We start from the raw sequence: 19,395 nt of genomic DNA on the forward strand, positions 1-19,395 counted from the left end.
CTCCGGAACACCCCGCCCCGCGAACGCCCGCGGCGGTACTCCCAGCTGCTGGGGTCTCTTGGCTGGGTCAAAATGACGGAACAGAAAACCAAACCACACGTTGCCCTACAGAAAATGTGCCAGGAAAGCACGAAGCTTAGCTCCAAGACTGAGGAACCACTCAATCGTTTGTCACGGAGGACTTGCGGGCTGATGAGCCCCCAACATCATCCAGACGATCTCCTCCTGGCACCATCCAGGCAGAGCATCCCCCAAGGCAGCCGAGCGAGGGCATCCCCTTCATCCCATCAGGAATCCCTTGTCCACCTGCACACCTGCCACTTCCCTGAGGAAGCTTGCCGCCCCACACACCAGCTCACATTTCTGTGCCGATTAGAAACAACATTACGGCCTACGACCTCTGGTCTGCGTTACAGCAGCTGCCCTGTGGGCAGAATTAACCTCTCCACAGCTTTCAGCCACCCTGTTCCAACAAGACCTACCGACGGTGCCGCTGACACACGCACGGGTCCCATGTACGGCCATCACGGATACGGTTCCCATCACCAGCACAGGCAATCCACTGCCTAAACCAAGGGAAAGGGAAAGATAATCTGTAACACAACCACCAGACTGAGAAACAGCACCTTGAAGGCTCTTTTCCAAACTTTCTGCATTCCCAGAAATAGAGGCCATGGGGTGACCTAGAGACTTTTGTGCGTCTGTGACTATTGAAGCCTTGGCACCGACACGCTAGTTACCTCCTTCTTGGTAGCACAACAGACTGCGTTTCACTGCTGAATGCTTATTCTTCACTGCAGTTGATGTGACAACCACAGCTTTGACTCAGCGGTGGGGCTCTGGCCAGCTTTAAGGGAGCATCTAGGAGTGTCTGCCCACAAGATATCCAGGCCTTCTCTATAGCACGTTCCTGGAAATGGGGAATGTTTTTGCTATTTGTGCACCACCTCGTATGCGAGGACTCTGCCCGCTGCTGGAGTTCTCAAGACTAGGGCACTGCATCGTGGCACTGCAGTACAGAAACGCTGCGCCCGTCCAGTGCGAGAGCAAAGGTTTGGCTGCCCTCGTCAGCCCCTTGTTTATTTGTGACCTGCCACCCGCTCGCTGCCTTATGCGGCACCCGGTTTCGGCACTGAAAAAGCCCGTGAGCAGTCATTCCTTATTCACCTCTGTCCTCGCAGGGTTGCACACACCTGCACCATTGCTCTTCCAGGCTGGCAAGTTCTCAGCCATGTAACAACACCTCCAGGCGTCTTCCCGTAACTTCCATTATTCTCGTCATCCCTCCTCAAGCCTTTCCCAGGTGTAACTCCAGCCAGGCACCAAGCGTCATCTGCAAAGAGCCAGGAGGGAGAATGGGCAAAGAAATAACACTGCACTTCACACCTACAGCCATGCCTTCCTGTCACCTCCAAGAGCCCACAACACCGATGTGGAAGCAGCCGGGATAATGCCGGAGAAGCTGTACAGCAACTGAAACACCTCTCCACCTACGCGGGAGCAGAGGATGCCAGCAAAGTTAACTCCAGTGGTAGCATCTCCGAGAGTAATGCCCAGTTTTCTGCAGGGCACCTGGAAGGAGCTCTGTAAGGTTTTACGGCACAACGACCCAATCCCAAGGGTCACCCCCCTTCCCCAGCCTGTACACCCCCGCCAAAGAGAACCTGCTGAGTGCCGGCTACTGCCAGCACGCTTTGCTGTCACTCAGCAGCTGTGGTGTCCTGCCTGCAGCCAGGAAGTTTGTCCTGACACACACAGTTCATTTCAGAGCCCAGAAGAAATGAGAGAGTCAATTCCAACTTCCACATAAACCTTTTCCCAGGCAACAGAGAAGGATACCCCATAGCAAAGACCCCTGATGCTAGACATGCCCAGGAAGAGCACCATCCAGTTACTGAGAGAAAAGCCAAAGGATTCACTGACTTATTTAGACCTGGAGACCACTCTCTGCCCAATCATCTGCTGTCCTAGTCACAGCCTTCCAAGAAGGAAAAACCCATTTCTGACAAAAGGATATCATATTATCCCATTATTACCTGCCAGATTTGTTCAGGGCTTTTTTTTTTTTTTAAAAAAGCACCCTGAAAGTGCTTTTTTCTCCATAATACGGATCATTTGAGAAAGAAAGTACGACCATTTATGCCAAACTTAACTTTATTTCTTTATTTTACAAACAAAAAATATACATTTATTCTATATTTTCTCTCTTTGCATCTCACACACACACGTAACACACTTCTGCTCAAGGACCACCGTGAATGTGGCCCAAAGCATTATATGCACACAAAAATACAACGAGAGGACGGCCAGTCCATGATCTAGCACAGAAGCTCCTCAGCAGCAGAACATGGGACACTCCAGAAATACTGGAGTCCTGCCAGCAAAGGACAGGATGGGCATGTCGACCACCTGCACAGGTGATCCTTCAGCACTGAATTCAGCTGGTAAAAAGGCGAATTCATAGCCTGCTCTTCACATCACCAAGGAGGACAGGTAAGTCCTCTCGGTCAGGGTCGAGTCAGCAAATGCTCCTCAGGACAGAAAAGCAGTTGCTCCTTTATTTCTCAACTGCTAAAAGACCTTCATATTTCTCGGCTCTGTCCAAGGCCCACGCACTCCAGGGAAGCTCTGGAGGTTTCCCCACGCTTTCTATCAGCAGCTCAGGACCAGCGCTGTGAGCAGCACTAGGAGCAGCAGCAGGGAGACTCCGGCACCATGTCATCCACCCCTTGTTGAGCAAGCGAGCGAGCGAGGCTCAGCTGATTCACAGCAGCAACAGGAAGACTGCGGAACCTCTCTAGTGTGGCACGGGCTGACTTGGCCAGCCCTTACACAGTCATTGCATGGAGGGGAAATGTGAAAGGCCGTTGACCCACAAGACAATTCAGCTCTTGCACATGGACAAACAGAAGCCTTTTTTCCCTCAAAAGTAATTTAAAAAAAAAAAAAAAAGAAGGGGTTTTGTTTGTTTTCCGGGTGCCAACGCTACTTAGAGGCCTGCAGGGCAAAGTCCACAGGCAGAACAGAGAGGCTGCATTGCTCATTAACAAAGAAAGATAAGCAGAGGGCCTGCATAGTTTTGGCAACCAAGATGAACTTCACGTTCTTATCCAAACTCTCCCAATGGTGGGAACCCCTGGTAGGAAATGCTTTCCCCTACCTGCTTGTGATCCAAACTCACACCCCCACACTGCACCCTGCATGACCATTTCCCAGAAACTCTTACCTCGTTACTCTTCAGGAACAGCAGTGGGTTGGGGCCAGATTCACACAGTCCCCAAATCCAAACTCCCTCTTTCTACCATCTCCAATGCAGAGTTGCTATTGCTTATAGCAGATGTCCACCTACCTGGAGGACTCAGGTAGGAAAGCACCCCCAAAGCTAGAGGAATACACCTCTTCATCCTTGGAAAGCACAGTATGTCCCAGAAACCAATCTGATGTAGGTTTCAGCTGATCAGTCCCTGGATTGGAACATGTCTTGAAACTGTGTGCCAGACAGCTCAGACAACAGCAGTCCCTTTCCCAGCATGGAGGAGGTTCATAAGAAGTTCCAGAGTCTTTAAACGAACCACACTCCACATGCATGTAAGTATTTTCAACATATCGAGCCATAAACCTCTTCAGACCAGCAGAAGTCTGGGGATCTGAACTGCAACACAAGAGAAGGACACTGCCAGAGAAACACGTCCATCTCCCACTTGTCTCCCAATGCAGAACAGCAGCCAGCTTAGTTCTAGCACACCTATGGTGTTTGAGTTTCCAGTCACTAAATACTCGACAGCTCAGACTCATCATGGGCTTCTGCTCTGCCTCAAGCACCTGAACGTCTGTGGAGCCTTCATCTGCAGAGTCAGCTTCCTCCTTCACAGCACTCTCCAAGACCCTGCCAGAGCCATGAACCAGGATGCAGATGGAAAATGCACCTGCCTCACAGGATTTAGTCTTGAAACTCAGCCCTGATTCAGTGTTGTTACCTAGATTTTTTTCCTGTGAGCTCAAATGCACAACAGTACATCCTCCACAGAGAGTTTCACAGCTACTTCTGCTCAGCCGGATGGCTGCAGTCTGTCCTTCTGTCTCCCTGTCATCCAGTCAGTTCACATCCATGCTGATAGCTACCAGCCGTATAAAATGCTCCCAGGGCACAGAGAACACTTCATTCCTCTTCACACCTCTCCCCACACAATCAGAACACTCCTTTTAACCCCTAGCAACAGCAATTCATGATTTTCATCAGTATTAGCTGAAACCAGAGATGGGCCCAGCTGACCAGCTTCCCTCTTCAGACACTGCTATTGCCACCTACGCTGTTGCACTGACAAGACCCAGGCAAACATGCTGCTTGAAAAAGTCCAGGAAGGCTATCTTTGGTTTCAACCACCAAACTCTCTATACATGTACAACACAAATCAAATCAACACCCTCAACCCTAAATGCCATTCCCATAATTGGCAGACAAGTGCTTTTAGTCATTGAAAAGGAAGAGGTAACAGTCAGGCCTGTCTTCTGGGTGATATGCACATCTGGAACACGGAGGATCAGGGAGGTTCAGTGTTTATATGCTTGTGAACAAAACTGTTCTACATTGTTCTCATGTAGCGACAGAAAGTGTTCTTTCCAGCAGGATTCTGGCTGTCAACTTAGCTCCACAATAGGTTTCAGAAATCCTAAGGAAGAGAGGAAAGCCATGGCAGATAGCCAAGGACAGATTTCCAATGGCCATCCTAATAGCCATGGTATCAGGGAGTTTGGCAGGAAAGGAACGAGGCATTGTGTGACGTGGGTGGCCCTGCCTTAGGCATTGATGGCTTTCCAGCGGTCGCTGTCTATGCTGTTGACGCTGCCCACGTGATACGGCATAGAGGCCACGTCATCCAGGTAGGCTGTGGTGTCGATCTGAGTGCTCGAGTAGAACCCAGAATCCATTCCTTCCTTCTTAGCAACAGCATAAGGGTGGGGTAGGTGCACATCCACATCCTCAGGTTCATCCACCTGACATTTGTAGGAGAAAAGGATCTTCGGTTCAGACCTGGGACAATTGAAGATGTAAAATATATGTTTAAGCAAGGTAGTATCACAGCCACTTATCGTTAACTGAAACTCAGCAGCACTAAGAAGTTGTGTATTCAGACCCTGAAAACTCTTCACACTACTTTATGTTCTTAGTTACTCTAAAGCCTGCTGTTTCTTGCTTATGGGCGGCAGGAGCTAAAGCCCACACTAAACCACTCGAGCTTTCCTACCAAGCTGCATCTCCTCCGAGTGGCCACACGGCGGCAACCCCGACCCAGGAATCACACCCTGAGGGCTTCGACCTAGTAACTCTTTGGCCCATCACTGAGGAGTCCTCAGCCAAACTGTTCTCTGACCCCTAGATCCTCTCTACAATTCTATCCCCAAACCCACCCAGGAGACCATTTAATCTCCCGGGACTCAGTCTCTAACTAACCAATTAGTTAGCAACTTCAGCAGCAAAACTCTGTACTAAACAGGACGCAGACACTGAAGAAGTGATCCTCAAACATTTGAGAGGAGCATCACTATCAGCTCTACTTGGCATACAAAGGAGTCTTGGACAGAAGCAAGCAGCCCTGGGTCACACAAGAAAAACTGCAAAGCCAGAAATTAAAAAATGGTTCCCTAAGTGGCATTCTAGTCCCTGCCTTCATTCTACAGATGGGGAGAACCTGGGTGCAGAGCAATGAAATGGCAATATATACCCTCTAAACTCCATTCCTGGCTACTCACCCGAAGAAGCCTTTCAGGAACGCCACATAGATGAGAGGTGCGAAGAAGCTGAAGTAAAGGAACGTGGTAGCATCGACACAGCTGTCAACAACAAAAGGGAACATGAAGGATTTTAGCACTCAAGCACAATACAGCTGGATAACACCCACAACAACCCCCCAGAATGATCCCATTTCTCTCCAGGGTGTCCATGCAGAGGACAAGTCTTGTGCTAAACAAACTCAAACCGATGCAAAGTAATGTACATTGCGACCAACTTGTCACAGCTCCCAGACACTCACAAGGGAACCATGCCACGACCCAAGGTCTGAGCAAAAGCAGAGTCCTACTGCTCCCAATTTTGACTCACAGAAGTAACAGTGGTCCCTGCAGAATGACACTCCAGATAGGAATAAAGCATCTCCATGCTCTTTCTAGCAAACAGACTATTTCGCCCCTTATTACCTATGAAACGCGAGCCAGTGGCCAGGCATCAGTGGGTTCAAACTCACTACTTCAAGACCACTGCAGAGCCTGCAGCTCCACAGACCTCTCCACTGTGAGCTTCCTGACCACTTCAGAGGCCTTCTGGCACAAAACAGTGTTACTCCTTCTTAGGAGCACAGGACAAGTTTGTTTCCTTGGGAGAGGTAGTGTTGAAAGACACTCAGATGCAACACAATGAACTGGGCTGCAGATCTCCTCCCCAGCGTACGTACCACAGTCCTTCTATGATATCCACACAGAGCAGGGCACTGCCCAGGCCCTGCACCAGGTTCAGAGGCCTTCTGGCACAAAACAGTGTTACTCCTTCTTAGGAGCACAGGACAAGTTTGTTTCCTTGGGAGAGGTAGTGTTGAAAGACACTCAGATGCAACACAATGAACTGGGCTGCAGATCTCCTCCCCAGCGTACGTACCACAGTCCTTCTATGATATCCACACAGAGCAGGGCACTGCCCAGGCCCTGCACCAGGTTCAGCAACATAAAAACTCTTCCTGGCTGTGGAGAAGACATGGACACAGAGGAAGCTTATAACCTCATAAACACCAGCCCGGTGCAAATCTGTTTGATGGAGACGGCATCTCATCATCTTGTCTGTTTAAGAATTCCCGAAGAATTAAAATTGCCTTTTCCTGTCCCATGCTGGCAGGGCTGCTGGAGGTATAGCAACCAAGTTATACCCCCCTGCACGTGTACACACACAGGGGTTTTGATAACACATGGTCATGGCAACACATGCAAAGATTTTCTTGACAAGCACTGGAACCAGTGTCAGTCACACAGCTGAATGTAAGAAAAACAAACAAAACCCCCACAGCTGAACCAGAAACTGCCCTTCCGACACAGAGCACAAACAAAACTGCTCAGGAGACCTGGACAGGAGCAGCAGGGTATGCTGGACATCAGGCAGATCAGGCCCAGGACCATGCTTGTGGCACGTGCCACATATCCTCTCCCTCAGGGTACCCACATACACATCTCTTCTACTTAGAGAGAGAACAGCCCAATGCAAACCCCTTAGTAACAGCTCTCTCCCTAATCAAGAACTGCAGATAATCTGCAACAAAAAATAGAAGAAACATCTTAATAAAGTAAATGCCCAGATAAAAATTATTAAGCACCTCCCAATCAGTCCTTCTTTCCCAGGGGATGGCCAGCATGTTCACTTTAACATCACATATGCATTTCAAAGCAAGCTGTTATTAATAAGCCACTTCTTATGGCTCTCTGAAGATTATATACTGATGTTACAGCTGTATCATCAACTGTGCAGTAAATCTTGTTTTCTTAATGTAATTGTTTAGCTACTGTAATTGCTCTTACTCTTCACTCCAAAAGGGATAACTTCTCAGTCCTTTGCCACGTATCTGTGCCCTGAGACAGTGGGATGTATCTGCAGCGCAACCAGATACAGGACCTCTTATTCCCATATACGCTTTACCGTGGCACTGTCTCCATCTGTACTACAGAGCACACGACAGTCACTTACAGGGCAAAGAAATCCGGTCTTTCAGAGGAGTTTTTGGAAGAATCACCACCAAGGAATAGACCTGTGGGGACAAAGAACTGACTGTTCCATGGCTGCTGGCAACTGAACACAACGATCTTTGCAGGGATGGTGTGTGGTGTCACGCACTCCCTAGATGCCTTGGGACAGAGGCACAGGCCTCTGATGTTAAACCTGGTGCAGATGTGAAGGCCTCACACCTCACCATCAGCAGCACAAGGCTGGTCATGGAGAAACAAGGGAGCCAAAAACATCTGAATTCAGCTGGAATTCAGCTGCCATAGCTTACTCCACTCCTACCACACCTTCATTGCTCCAGCTTCCCTGCCTCACGAGAGGCATCAGTGCTGCCTTGTATCAGGCAGGAGCGGGACTAGAACCTTATTACACACAAATCATCTTCCTTGTCCCATTTAGAAAGAAAAAGCTACCAGAATGCGTAACACCTGCCCAGTGCTTACCAGAAAGAAGAAACAGGAGCTGGCAAGCCAAAAGTGTCTCCCTCCATGGCCATAGATGTTGAAATCTTCTGCTGAGAGGTGGGCATCAGGGTACAGGATTTCCAGGGTGCCCTAGGAGAGAAGTGGCACCAACATGGTGCTGTTACCGGCAGCACCCTCACTCATGTGGGTGTCGAGTGGGACAAAGGAGACTATGTTTGAAGAGGTGCAGAGAACAGCTGCCCCTGCCACCTAAGACCCAACCGCTGCTCCGCTTAGACCAAGTTAAGCTCACAAGAAGGGAGGGGAAAAAAGTGGCAGGAATCTGCACCTAAAGGAAACCAGCAATGACATTCTAGAAGAGAGGATGAATGAAAGGATAGCGGATGCAAGCAGTTGTCTGTTCAAAACAGACTGAGAGTTTAATTTCTACTTCCATCTCTAAAGCAGACTTTTCCTGCTAAGCCTGCACTTGTGCAAGAGTTGGGAAAGGACAGTGTCTCATTCACATGAATTCCTGAAAAATGGTATGAACAGGAACTACCATACAGTGGGGAGAGAAAAGTGCTTGTAAGCACTACTGAACCCACATACAGCTCAAGCACTTGATATTTAATGAGGCTCCTCCAGTATTATCATGTGGTAATGATCAGCTCACTGCCTCCACAAGCAAGAGCCTGGTCACCCAACAAAGATCCGTGTGTTATTCTGGTGCTGCCCCAAGCATAGAGGCACGGGGCTGACCACTCACATAGTGAGGAGAACAAACCCAGACACAGACTGCATTGTTCACAGGGATGGAGACACAGCTAATAAATTGAGCTAGCAAGCTGGCTGCTAGTTTGAAGGGAAGCAGGAGCTCTCAGGCAGAAGATAAGAGGTCAACTGCACTGCCCTTACCCAGCAAGCACACCTCAGGTCTCCTCATCCAGTTTGGACGGCCCTTGAGGCTAGATTCATTGAATCTAGATTCAAAACATGTGGCTCAGGTGTGGAAAAACTCTCACTCATGTTCCAAGATTCACTAAACAAGACAACCCATCTAAACCCGATCTCATTTCTTGACCTTGGCTGAGCCTTAAGGGGCCAGGGAGATACAGTCTGGTGTATGCTCTGGGTATCCTCATACATCACCACAAGCATCCAGTCTTCCCTCAAAACCTCATCCAACGGGTAAAGCACACAATTGCCAGACAGGAGCCCCACACCTAACTCCAAGCAAAGTCCCCTCTTTTGCAAAGACTTATTTTTCTGCTCCACTGTGCTCACCTGGGTGACAGAATATGCCAGAGACAGCACTGTAGTGATTGCCAGAACACGTTTCACACTCGACTTGCTCTCCAGGTGACCTGGAATTAAGGAATACAGAAGTGACTCAGGATGTGATCCCAGCCATGATAAAAACCAGTTCTCTCCAAAATCAATACAGGAAAACATTTGTATTTCCAGAGGCCTTGTAGGGAAGATTAAAGCTCACTCAATCGCTAGAAACTGCTTTCCTCTTTGGAGAGCTGAGCCTTTTGCAGACAAAATAATATTTACAAGACAGCAGGTGTTAACTTGTTTTCCTCCACCCACGCTAACACACAGAAAGCAACTAAGTCCTTCCACTGGGGTTACCAAAAAAGAGAGTCAGGAATGACTCCAGCATCATGTACACTGAAGTTTCTTCTCAGGAAAAAAAAAAAAAGTTGATGGGAGACCAGGTTAGAGTAGGGGAGAAGGGCTTACATAACATAGGTATCTGCACTGGAATGTGCTGGAGCAGACAATCTCTAGGAGCTCCCTCCAACCTATATTATTCTATGAGCCCTCAAAAGATGAAAGAACTAGTGCTCAGATGTCCCACTGGCAGATGTGAGTGACACCTACCAAGTTCCTCCTCTTCTAACCTCTGACCCACAGGAGGAGGTGCCCCAAACAGCATTTTCACTTGCACAACTGAAAAAAGTACAGTTACAGATTGCAGGTGCAGTTAAAGCATCTGAATGAAGCCAGGATGGAATCAAACCAATCAAGAAGGGGATAGAAGGACCCCCAAAGGAATCATCTTAAACAAAACGGGGTTGAAGCAAAGATCAAACAGTTGATCTTTGCATAAGTCTTCACCTAAGCAGTACACTCCACCACACGTACGGAGGACAAAGCACATATGAACCCTGAAATACACAATCCATAGAACTGTACTATCATCAGGCTTTCAGCCATTTCTAATTCAAACTTCTCGATTTGTCTTTTGTCTTTATTCTTGAGCTCCTTCACTTTACAGAATGAGCATTTCCACAAACTTACAGATGCAGCCTCTGTGGAAAAAAAGGGAATAGGAAACATTCAGGACACTCAAAAACCTCCTGACACGTACCAAAGGCAAGGCCTAGAATCACCACACTCAGTTCAATCGCCAGAAGGAAGAACCTTGTGATCTCCCACAGGATCTGAGGGATAACAGAAACCAGACAAACATGATTAGTAGGAGCCAGGAACCAGTCAGAAGTTGATACAGCAAACTCCACTCCCTGCTCCAGGGGATGGCAGCCTCTGAATTAAACAGGTCATTTCCACAAGCCTTCCTCATGCTTTGTAGGGATGCTAACTATATGCTTGTTTCAAGCCTCGTCCATGCCTGTGAAACAGTTGTGTGGGAGCAAGCAAACAGCATGCCTACAGAGAGAGGAAGGTTTGCCACATTTGAGGATCTGACACTTCCTTTGGAGGTGTTCTTCCTGCTGTGCTCCCAAGGAGTATGATCCCAAGATGACCCTGAAAGTGTAATATTAAACAGAGCCAGCTCTTGAAGCGGTAGATTCTGCAGTACAGTTATGACTGAACAAATTCAGCATTCTGCACTCCCCCAAAGCCACTGGTCCTCAAATCCAAAGCACATTCAACAAGAAAGCCCTCCCACTTCCAGCTTGCCATTCATTCCCATGTTTTCTTTGGTGAAACAAGACCAGAAAAGCAGCAGGTGAGGCAACTTTCCAGGCAGTCACACAATAGAACAGTGCCAAACCTAGAACAAGAACCCAGATTCTGGCTTAATAATCCTTTGCTTTCGAACACTGAATGGCACTCTCTTGAAGATGCACAGTATTTTAACAGGCGTTTGATGAGACACTTCTAATCTCAGAAAATATAGAGAGTGTGTGTGTATATATATGATAGAAAACAGAAGAAATAGACTTGACAGAACATGTGCTTACAGGAAAAATTGACAGAGTATCTGTCTTACTGCTTGACTTCCCCAGCAAGGTGCACTGAGCAGCAACACCAACAGAGCTGAAGAAAAGCACCTTCACCTCTTCTCCATTATTCAACTCCTGGACCTACATCTATTCAGCAGAGGTGAATGAAAATGCTACAAACATCCAGCCACTCACAACAAGCAGCGCATTAGAATGCTTTGACAGGTAATACTGAAGGGAAAAGCGAAAGGACCACACTGATCCAGAGAATAAAGCCAGAAGACCTGTACGCTGTGGGTGGCTGCTCTTCCTCAAGAATTAGAGCTTTTTGTTTTAGGTAATATTCTGCTACAAGTCAAATAACTATGGAGGAAGAGCACGTACAGAAGCTATTTCCTGTTTGCTAAGGGTTCACCCTGTGCTCAGAGTGGCTGCAAAGACGTTCAGGTATCAGGCTGAAAATACAAACAGAACGCAGAAGAATTAAATTTTTCAAACTGCTGCTCAACTACTGCAAAAGTAACATAGGCCAGGTCTTGCCTATCCACCAAAGGTATTCAAATGTTCAGCTCCTGCAAAGCAGAGTCATTCTGTCCTTGCGACAGGAAAACTTCACTGCCACTATTTGTGCATCTATTTTAGGAAGTCCATTGTTTTACAGCCCTGGATGTTGTGATCATTTAGAGACAGCTATCAGAACAGGATTCCATAGCACACATAGCTATGAGGACTGCAAAACACCCACATTCTTCTTGTGTGCACGTAAAAGGGAACCTGTAGCACATTGCTGTGGCCAGAGCAGCACCAAGCAGAGCCTCTACAATCAGTGTTGTACCTACCTTATCAGCAACCGTGGCAGCATCCGAGGCACTCACAGTCATGGAGACAACAGCACGGGCAATGCCAACTAAAGCCACCACAAACACCTACACAAGAAGATACCAAAAGTGAGCTCATGTCAAAAGGCACATATGCAGCAGTTACCAGAAATTCTTCTGGAATACCATTTCCAAGCCAGCTTTCAAGCCTGACTGTTGTACTAAGGATTTCCTGTAGCAGATTAATTTCCTGAAGAAGATTCCTCTGGTCTCTTAGATGTATTGGCTTAAAATCTAGGAATAAACAAATTTCTTCAACTGTCAGATTAAACAGCCCTGTAGAGGCCTCATTCACTCCTTAAACAGTAACTTTACAGGCAAAAAGTCTTCCCACCCTTCAGGCCACTGGGACAGGGAGGAGAAAAACCAGACAAAATAGATATCCCTCCAAGTTACAAGATCAAGCGCTTGGTATGACTGAATAAACCAATTGCATCAGATTAACAAAAGCCACTCGACACCAAATACCACACTTCAGATCTGTGATAAAACCACAATCTGCAGTTCTTTCCCTCAACACTGACAATGCTCAGGAGTGCAGAGTAAGTCAGCTGCAGCCAACAGCTTTAAAACATCTTACCCAGCTGCACAGCGCAGCAGATACCCAAGTCAACTCACGTACCATTTAAGCATGACAGCATGGAGCTCAGCAAGGCTAATTTACCGACTCCTGTGCTGTCACAGCCACACTACGCACTTAAGAGCTCAGCTGGGTATCTCTACTCTCCGCCATGCAGACCTACGCTTCATTTCCAGATAAAATTCCCCAAGTCACAGGCTAATTCTAATGATGCAGGTATGACATAGCTACGTTTATCAGAGAACGAAGAGAGTCCAGGCCAATTTCAAGGTGGCTGGAGAATGGAAATGACCAGTAAGCCACCTACAGCTGAATATTTTCTCCCAAGAAGAAGGGGTGCAAATGGCACGAAAGAACAACAATAAAACACTCACTTCTGGGGTGGAAAGTCCTGAGACAAAACACTGACAAAGAAGAAGGGTCCTGCATATAGTGGTCTTCTAGAGCAGCAACAACTGAGAGGAAAACACATCCTTTTTGCTTCCTCTCTAAATAAGCAGAGACTCTTCCCAATCTATTAATTTCACTTTAATCACTGACTCCACAAAAAGCATTCCTTCAAGACATGACAAACAGCCCTTTGAAAGGAAATCCTCACAGAATGCACTTCCATCCTCACTTCCCAATAACATACTCCAGAAGATCAAACTGAAGTGTTTTCCTTTAACGCTGTTTCTGCTTCTCACTCAGTTTTGAACGAGTCAACAGCACAGTCAGTTCACTTTTTTCCTTCCCTTTTGTTTTTTGCTTTTCAAAGCCTTTGGCATGAACTTTCTACTGAGCCATGTGCATTACTGGAAGCATAAAGGAAGATTTAAACCCAGATGGGAAATGGCTGGTAATATTTTTAAAAGTTTGGAGCATCTGTGTGTACACCTGGCTACCCAAGGTGTACACAAGTTACAAGTGCAGGACCTACACTCCAGGCCTGAAACAGCAAAGAAGACTTCCCACAAAAGAGTCTGTTGAGGCTACTAGCTCAGATCTGGGTTTGATGCTTGTTGGATTTTGCCATGCCGGTAGCTATATGCAGCCCAAAGAAGGATGCCCCCCACCTAACCCAATTCAAACACACATTTACTCCTACAACCTGTACTGATCCCATGACGGAAGAGCAAGCACATTACGCTACACCCAGAGGCAAGCCAGGATCCCAAAAAGCACCTGTGATAAAGCTTCTGAGTAATGTTTTATTATATAAGCAATATTATGTAAACAAATTCAGGTAGGTCCTTAGCTGCATTTACCATGCCCTATGAGCAGGGTAACAGTTAACAGATACAACATTCAGACATTACTAAAGAGAATACCTTAAGTTGATCAAAAGTTGCCCATGTCTTTTTAAAACTGGGGAGAAGGGAACACACAAGATCTTAGATGTCTGAGAACTGTAACTGTGCTGCCTATATATTCTGGTTCCACCTTAATAAGTATCAAGAACATCATCAAGTCAGCAGCCTCTTTGATATGATGGAAAAGAATCTAACATGGTTGGGTTTCTACATCCCCAGACAAAGCAGAACCTGCCACATCACCATTTTCTACAGCAGATGACCAAGCTTTATAACAACTTCACACAAGTTATTCTCCACTGTTTCACTTTCACTACCTCAGTGAGAAGCTGGCCTTGTGTCGCATGCTACTTACTGCAAGGAGAAATGAAAGTAAAAGATACTAGATTCCAAGACAACAAAGCAACAAAAGAAGAAAAAAGGAAAAAATAAATCACTACAGAAGAAAACCCACTCACATCCAGCAGATACAGTCCCAGAATCTGTGAAAAGCAGAATTTAGAGAGAGTGAAAAAACACCTGTGTCTACTTCTTGCAGTACACTGTCAACTAAAAATAGATTCTAGCCCTGTGAGACCTGGTCTAGGTGCTCTCCCCACTACTTCAGTGATACTGTTCATGAGTGGTAAAAAAAACCCTCACTCATCAGTTCAAATGTACAGAACGGTACTCACTAGTATGTAGAATGTAGTGAAGATTGGGCTGGAAGTGACACGGATTTTGGCCCTGGCAGAGGGCAGCTTCCAGAGAAGAAACATAAAGAAAAGCACATTGGGAACCAGGAGCAGAAGATCCCAGTAGCGGACCCTGCAAAAAGTAAATACAACAGGTTTTCTTTCCTGTTCTTCAGCAGCTAGAAAGCAAGGCACCAGCCCCAGTCCCTTCTCAACCACACTCAGAAAGAAAGCTCTTTCCCCTGGCCCAGGGTCAGACCATGGTCCCATTTCCTCAGTCTCACCTGGACTTCCCAATGTCCTCATAGAGCAACAGCAGGCACTTGTGAGGCACAGTGATGTTGGTGTCATTGACTGCCTGCGTTGCTGTTGGGGACAAAGTTGTCACGTTATCCAGTGCTGTCACCGGGGCAGCAGAATGTGTGATGTTGTCAGACACGGAGAATCTCCTCACAGACATCATGGACTGGAATATCCTGCCTTCCTTCTGGCCCAGGTCAAAACAGCGCAAGACAACCACTGCAGAGACAAAAAGCAACATTAGATCAGTTGTGAGTCAGAGCTAAAACAACACATCCCTGCCATTAGGCCCCTCCACAACTGCTTCCTGCTTGTTACAGAAAATTATCAGCAGTGAGACTGTATTGCACAATGAAATGCCACCTGCCCTTCCTCTGCACACAGCTATTAGGGTGGACAGTACAAAAACACTATCTTGTATCAGAGTAACAAGCACCCTCAAAACAGTGTAACACTATGCTGGATTTAATACTGTGATTTTTTTGAGCTGTAGCCGATTCATAGAAATTAAGATTCATCAGCAATACGTGACATCAGATAGAGACAGAAACGCTGCTGTGCCAGAACATTAACTATTGCTCCAGCTCCTGAGATGAAGAAGTTACAGTCAATGATTTGATTTCAACTATTGCAAAGAAAAAAAAAAAAAGGCCCCTACCTAAAACCTGTTGCTGCTACCAGCCCTGCAGTCTGAGGGCAGGGAGAGCCTTCCATACTTTTACCTAAAGGTACAGAATCCCTCTTCCAAAACCAACACTGGCAAAAGCCAAAATTCAGCATTATTCTTCTAACCCTCTGCAAGACACCAGAACTATTCTGCCCTTAAGCACAACAGCAAGGCTATGCTAACAGGCTCTGTTTTCTCAAGGTTCTCCTACTTCTATACATCCACCAGTATCAATTGCACTGCCCTTCTCAGATACCAATCAGCGTCATCACTGGTAGTTTACAAACCCAGCACCAGACGCAATCCTATCTAATGGTTTCCTGAGGCCAGGCTCTCGGGCAGCAGAGCACTGTGGCCAGAACCACAAGAGTCACGAGGCTCAGTTCTTTTGCCTGTCCTATTGCACCTCTCCTGCCTCCCAGAAAGATGAGGAGGCAGAACTTCCGACTCCCCATGTGAAACTTTTGTACTGCCTTCCCTGAGAGAGCATGCACACCTTTTCTACCACCTGTCCATCCCACAGACCCTGCACTGCTGTGATATTAACTGTCCCTCCTGAAGTTAAAGGTAAACTCTGCTCTGCCAGCCATAAAACTTCACGTGCTTCATGCCCGTGCCAGTGGCTCTGGCAGAAAAAGCAGCAGTTCACCCCTCTGTTGATTCTACAATCACCCTGGAAGCTTAAGTGGACTGCAGCACACAGTACTTTATATCAGGATTCAGTACATACTACAGTTTTGACCCAATTTACCTTACTAAGCCTGTATCACCTTGTGCAAATCCTCTCCCCACCCTTAGACAGAACCCTCACCCATAAGGCACTTGACTAGCTGCGAGATGAATGCAAACACAAGCTCCTAACATCCCTCCTGGCACTCCCCAAAGAAGGGGCCACAGGCGACACACAGATTCAAAAAAACTCTCTATCAACTGGCACCTTAAAGATGCACATTGCCAGAGACAGCACTCTAGCAGTCCGCGTGCTACAGTCAACCCAGGATTCATCTCAAAAGCCTCCCTGCTCGACCTCAGCCCCGGCTGGCACAGCAAAGTGACAGCCTCCATGAGAGGAGTCAGAAGGGATTTCCCTGCTAGGTTCTGGGTGACTCACAAGTCGGAAAGAATCAGCACAGCCCTGTGTCATGGGTTGAGCTTTCAGAGTTCGGTAGCACCTTCCCCACAAACTACTCTAAACCATCAGCACAGACTCTTCTTTCTCTTCAGGGGTAGGTCTTCTGAAGGGTCAGGGGCTCATCCCACCCTCGGCTAACAAACCCTCCCTTCGATTCATCCACGCTGACAGGGACTCGCTGAGCTGGGATTTTTCTTTTGCGACTGCCGTATGCTGTGCTGCACAGGAGACGTCACGTTAAATAAACACGCAGACCTGGAAAGATCAACTTTGTGCTGAGATGGCAACATCTGTGCCAAAAATCCTAATTCTAGTAGAGGTTCCAGCAAACAACCTTCACATTCCAGGCTTAGCTCTCTTCCCTCAGCTTCTCACTTCCCTGAACTGAAACTGTTGAGACTGATTTTCTGCTAATAATTTGGCTCCGTTCTCTTCCTCTGAAAGACCTCCACACCTCAGCAGGAGCAAGGACAACTATGTCTGTGTTTGCCAACACAGAAAAAACACTAGCTGGGAAGGGGTAGAGAAAGACCTGATAGAGCACAGGCAGAGTAATACCAACTGCAAACCATCACAACCTCCTAATATCTCTTCTGGGACAAAGAATTTGATCTGCCTGTCACACTAAAAAGAGCCCAAGTATAAAGCTGCGAGAGAACCACACGGGAAAAACATCTTCGTTATAAAAAGAACAAACAGGTTCCATGCTTTTTCCCTAAAAGCCACCACTATCACGCAACAGCAGTGAGTTGCTGATAAGGAGAGGAGTTGGCCACATGTAACAGCTCCAGTCACGAGTTTCAAAGGGCAAAGCAGAATCAATCTTACCTCTCAGCCAGGCTGCTTGCTACAGCCTGGTATTAGTATCCTGTTCTTCCTCCCAAGATGGAATAAACACAAAGGCAGAGCAACAGAATGTCCAACGTGATAAGAAAGGGCAGCCAAAGCCATCAGCCAGGCAGCACAATCCCCATGCTCTTCTAATAACTAAGGCCTACAGCATGGATGTGGAGAACTGTCCCGCTCTTGTCAAAATCACCAGCAAAAATTCTGTGGTAACAGGACCAGGACCTGATGGCAAGGATCTGGCTAGGCTTCGTCATCCCCAGCAACACTGCTCCTTGCAGGACACTGTCCAAACCCTTGCCCTGTTTAGTCCAAAATAAAGCCAGTCAGCTGAGCATATCCAAGGGATCACTCACCACACCCTGCCTCCATGGGGCTGTTCACTTTGACCAACCCAAACCTACGCAAAGGGGGTAAAATCACCCCGTAGCCACATAAAAGGAAACCAGTGCCACAGTCCGGGCCTCCCTTTTTCTTCTCGCAGGCAGATCTATTCACCATACACCAGAAAACAAAATAAAATGTTTTTTCCACGCTACAGCTGAAGTCAGGCTGAGTTGGAGGCCCATTCCTCTGCCCAGGCGCTGGACCCCCAGGCTGCGTTGACCTCAATAACTTCCGCAGGCTGGTAGGGTGCTGTGGCAGTGCTGGGGAGGGCTCAGCTGCACCCTCAGTGACAACGGCTGCCTCTCCCCAAGGCGATGCTGCTGCTTGATTTACGGCATCATAACTGTATTAGAGCTCAGTGAAATTTGGGGCTGAAATCACTGGCAACTCTCTGTGCTCTCAAAGCCCAGCTGCATAAAGGTGAATTACACACTACCAGAGCTTCAGCTGTAATTAAAAAAATTGAGAGCTTTCTTCCTTTCTTTCAGAAGAGTTTGCAAATACAAAGTAAGATTGCTCCTTGAAACATTATTTGTGCAAGAAAAAACTGCACTGAACAGATCCCTGCTTAAATACAACTGTTACTTCCATAATTTAAATACTTTAAAAGAAAAAAGAAAAAAACACAGCCTTTTATCCTTCTCTTGCTTTTCAAGATGCCTCTTCAAATCTCACTCTTGGTCTCAACAGCTGCATTTTGCATTTCACCCTCAGAACTCTCAAGACGGGGCTTTTCTACCCATGATAAGGATCTCTCTTTTCTCTAAGTTTCATTCTCACATCTCTTTCTGAACTACACGTAAAAGGCAAGGAACTGCAATGCTAGAAACAACCAAAGCAAAATACCAAAAGCAGAAGTACCAGCAGTGATCCACAACCATCAGAGAACACCAGTTCAGGGTTGCCTTTCAGAAACCAGTATCCTAAGCTTTTTGTTGGTTTGGGGCTTTTTCCCTCTAGAAAACAGGTGCACAGAGAAGCAGGGAGGTGGCGAGGGCAGCAGAGTAACAGTTCGCGGTCAGCTCGTTCTGCACGGGCAAGAGGGCAGTGCCTAGTCGAAAGGCTGAGGGAACCAGAGCGGGAGGAAATCGGCAGGTACCTTCCACCCTCCAGGCCAGGCAAAGGTGCCTCCGAGGCGCTCCCAGGCTGCCAAAGGAGGCACTGAGCTGCCTTCCAGGGGCCGCTTGCGAAGGGCAGGGCACAAACGCAGGGAGCGGCGAGGTCCACCCAGGCCACCGGTAACCTCGGAGCCGACCCCGGCTGCAGCCGCGGACCG

The 19,395-nt window shown here is 47.3% G+C and overlaps 1 protein-coding gene across 1 annotated transcript; it reads right to left on the minus strand.

Annotated features, from left to right (window-relative positions):
* Nucleotides 1–4,413: 4,413 nt before the first annotated feature.
* TPRA1 (transmembrane protein, adipocyte asscociated 1) lies at nt 4,414–15,306 on the minus strand (the record flags this gene model as incomplete). Its single annotated transcript, XM_010156438.1, has 11 exons — nt 4,414–5,032; nt 5,752–5,832; nt 6,450–6,515; nt 6,687–6,732; nt 7,724–7,784; nt 8,203–8,313; nt 9,451–9,530; nt 10,544–10,616; nt 12,203–12,289; nt 14,788–14,920; nt 15,072–15,306. Coding segments are annotated over 11 exons (1,208 nt in total), but the record flags the coding sequence as incomplete, so codon positions are not given.
* Between the last annotated feature and the right edge of the window lie 4,089 nt (nt 15,307–19,395).

Source organism: Eurypyga helias, unplaced genomic scaffold (genome assembly GCF_000690775.1).
Source record: "Eurypyga helias isolate BGI_N326 unplaced genomic scaffold, ASM69077v1 scaffold51267, whole genome shotgun sequence".
Lineage (NCBI taxonomy): Eukaryota > Metazoa > Chordata > Aves > Eurypygiformes > Eurypygidae > Eurypyga > Eurypyga helias.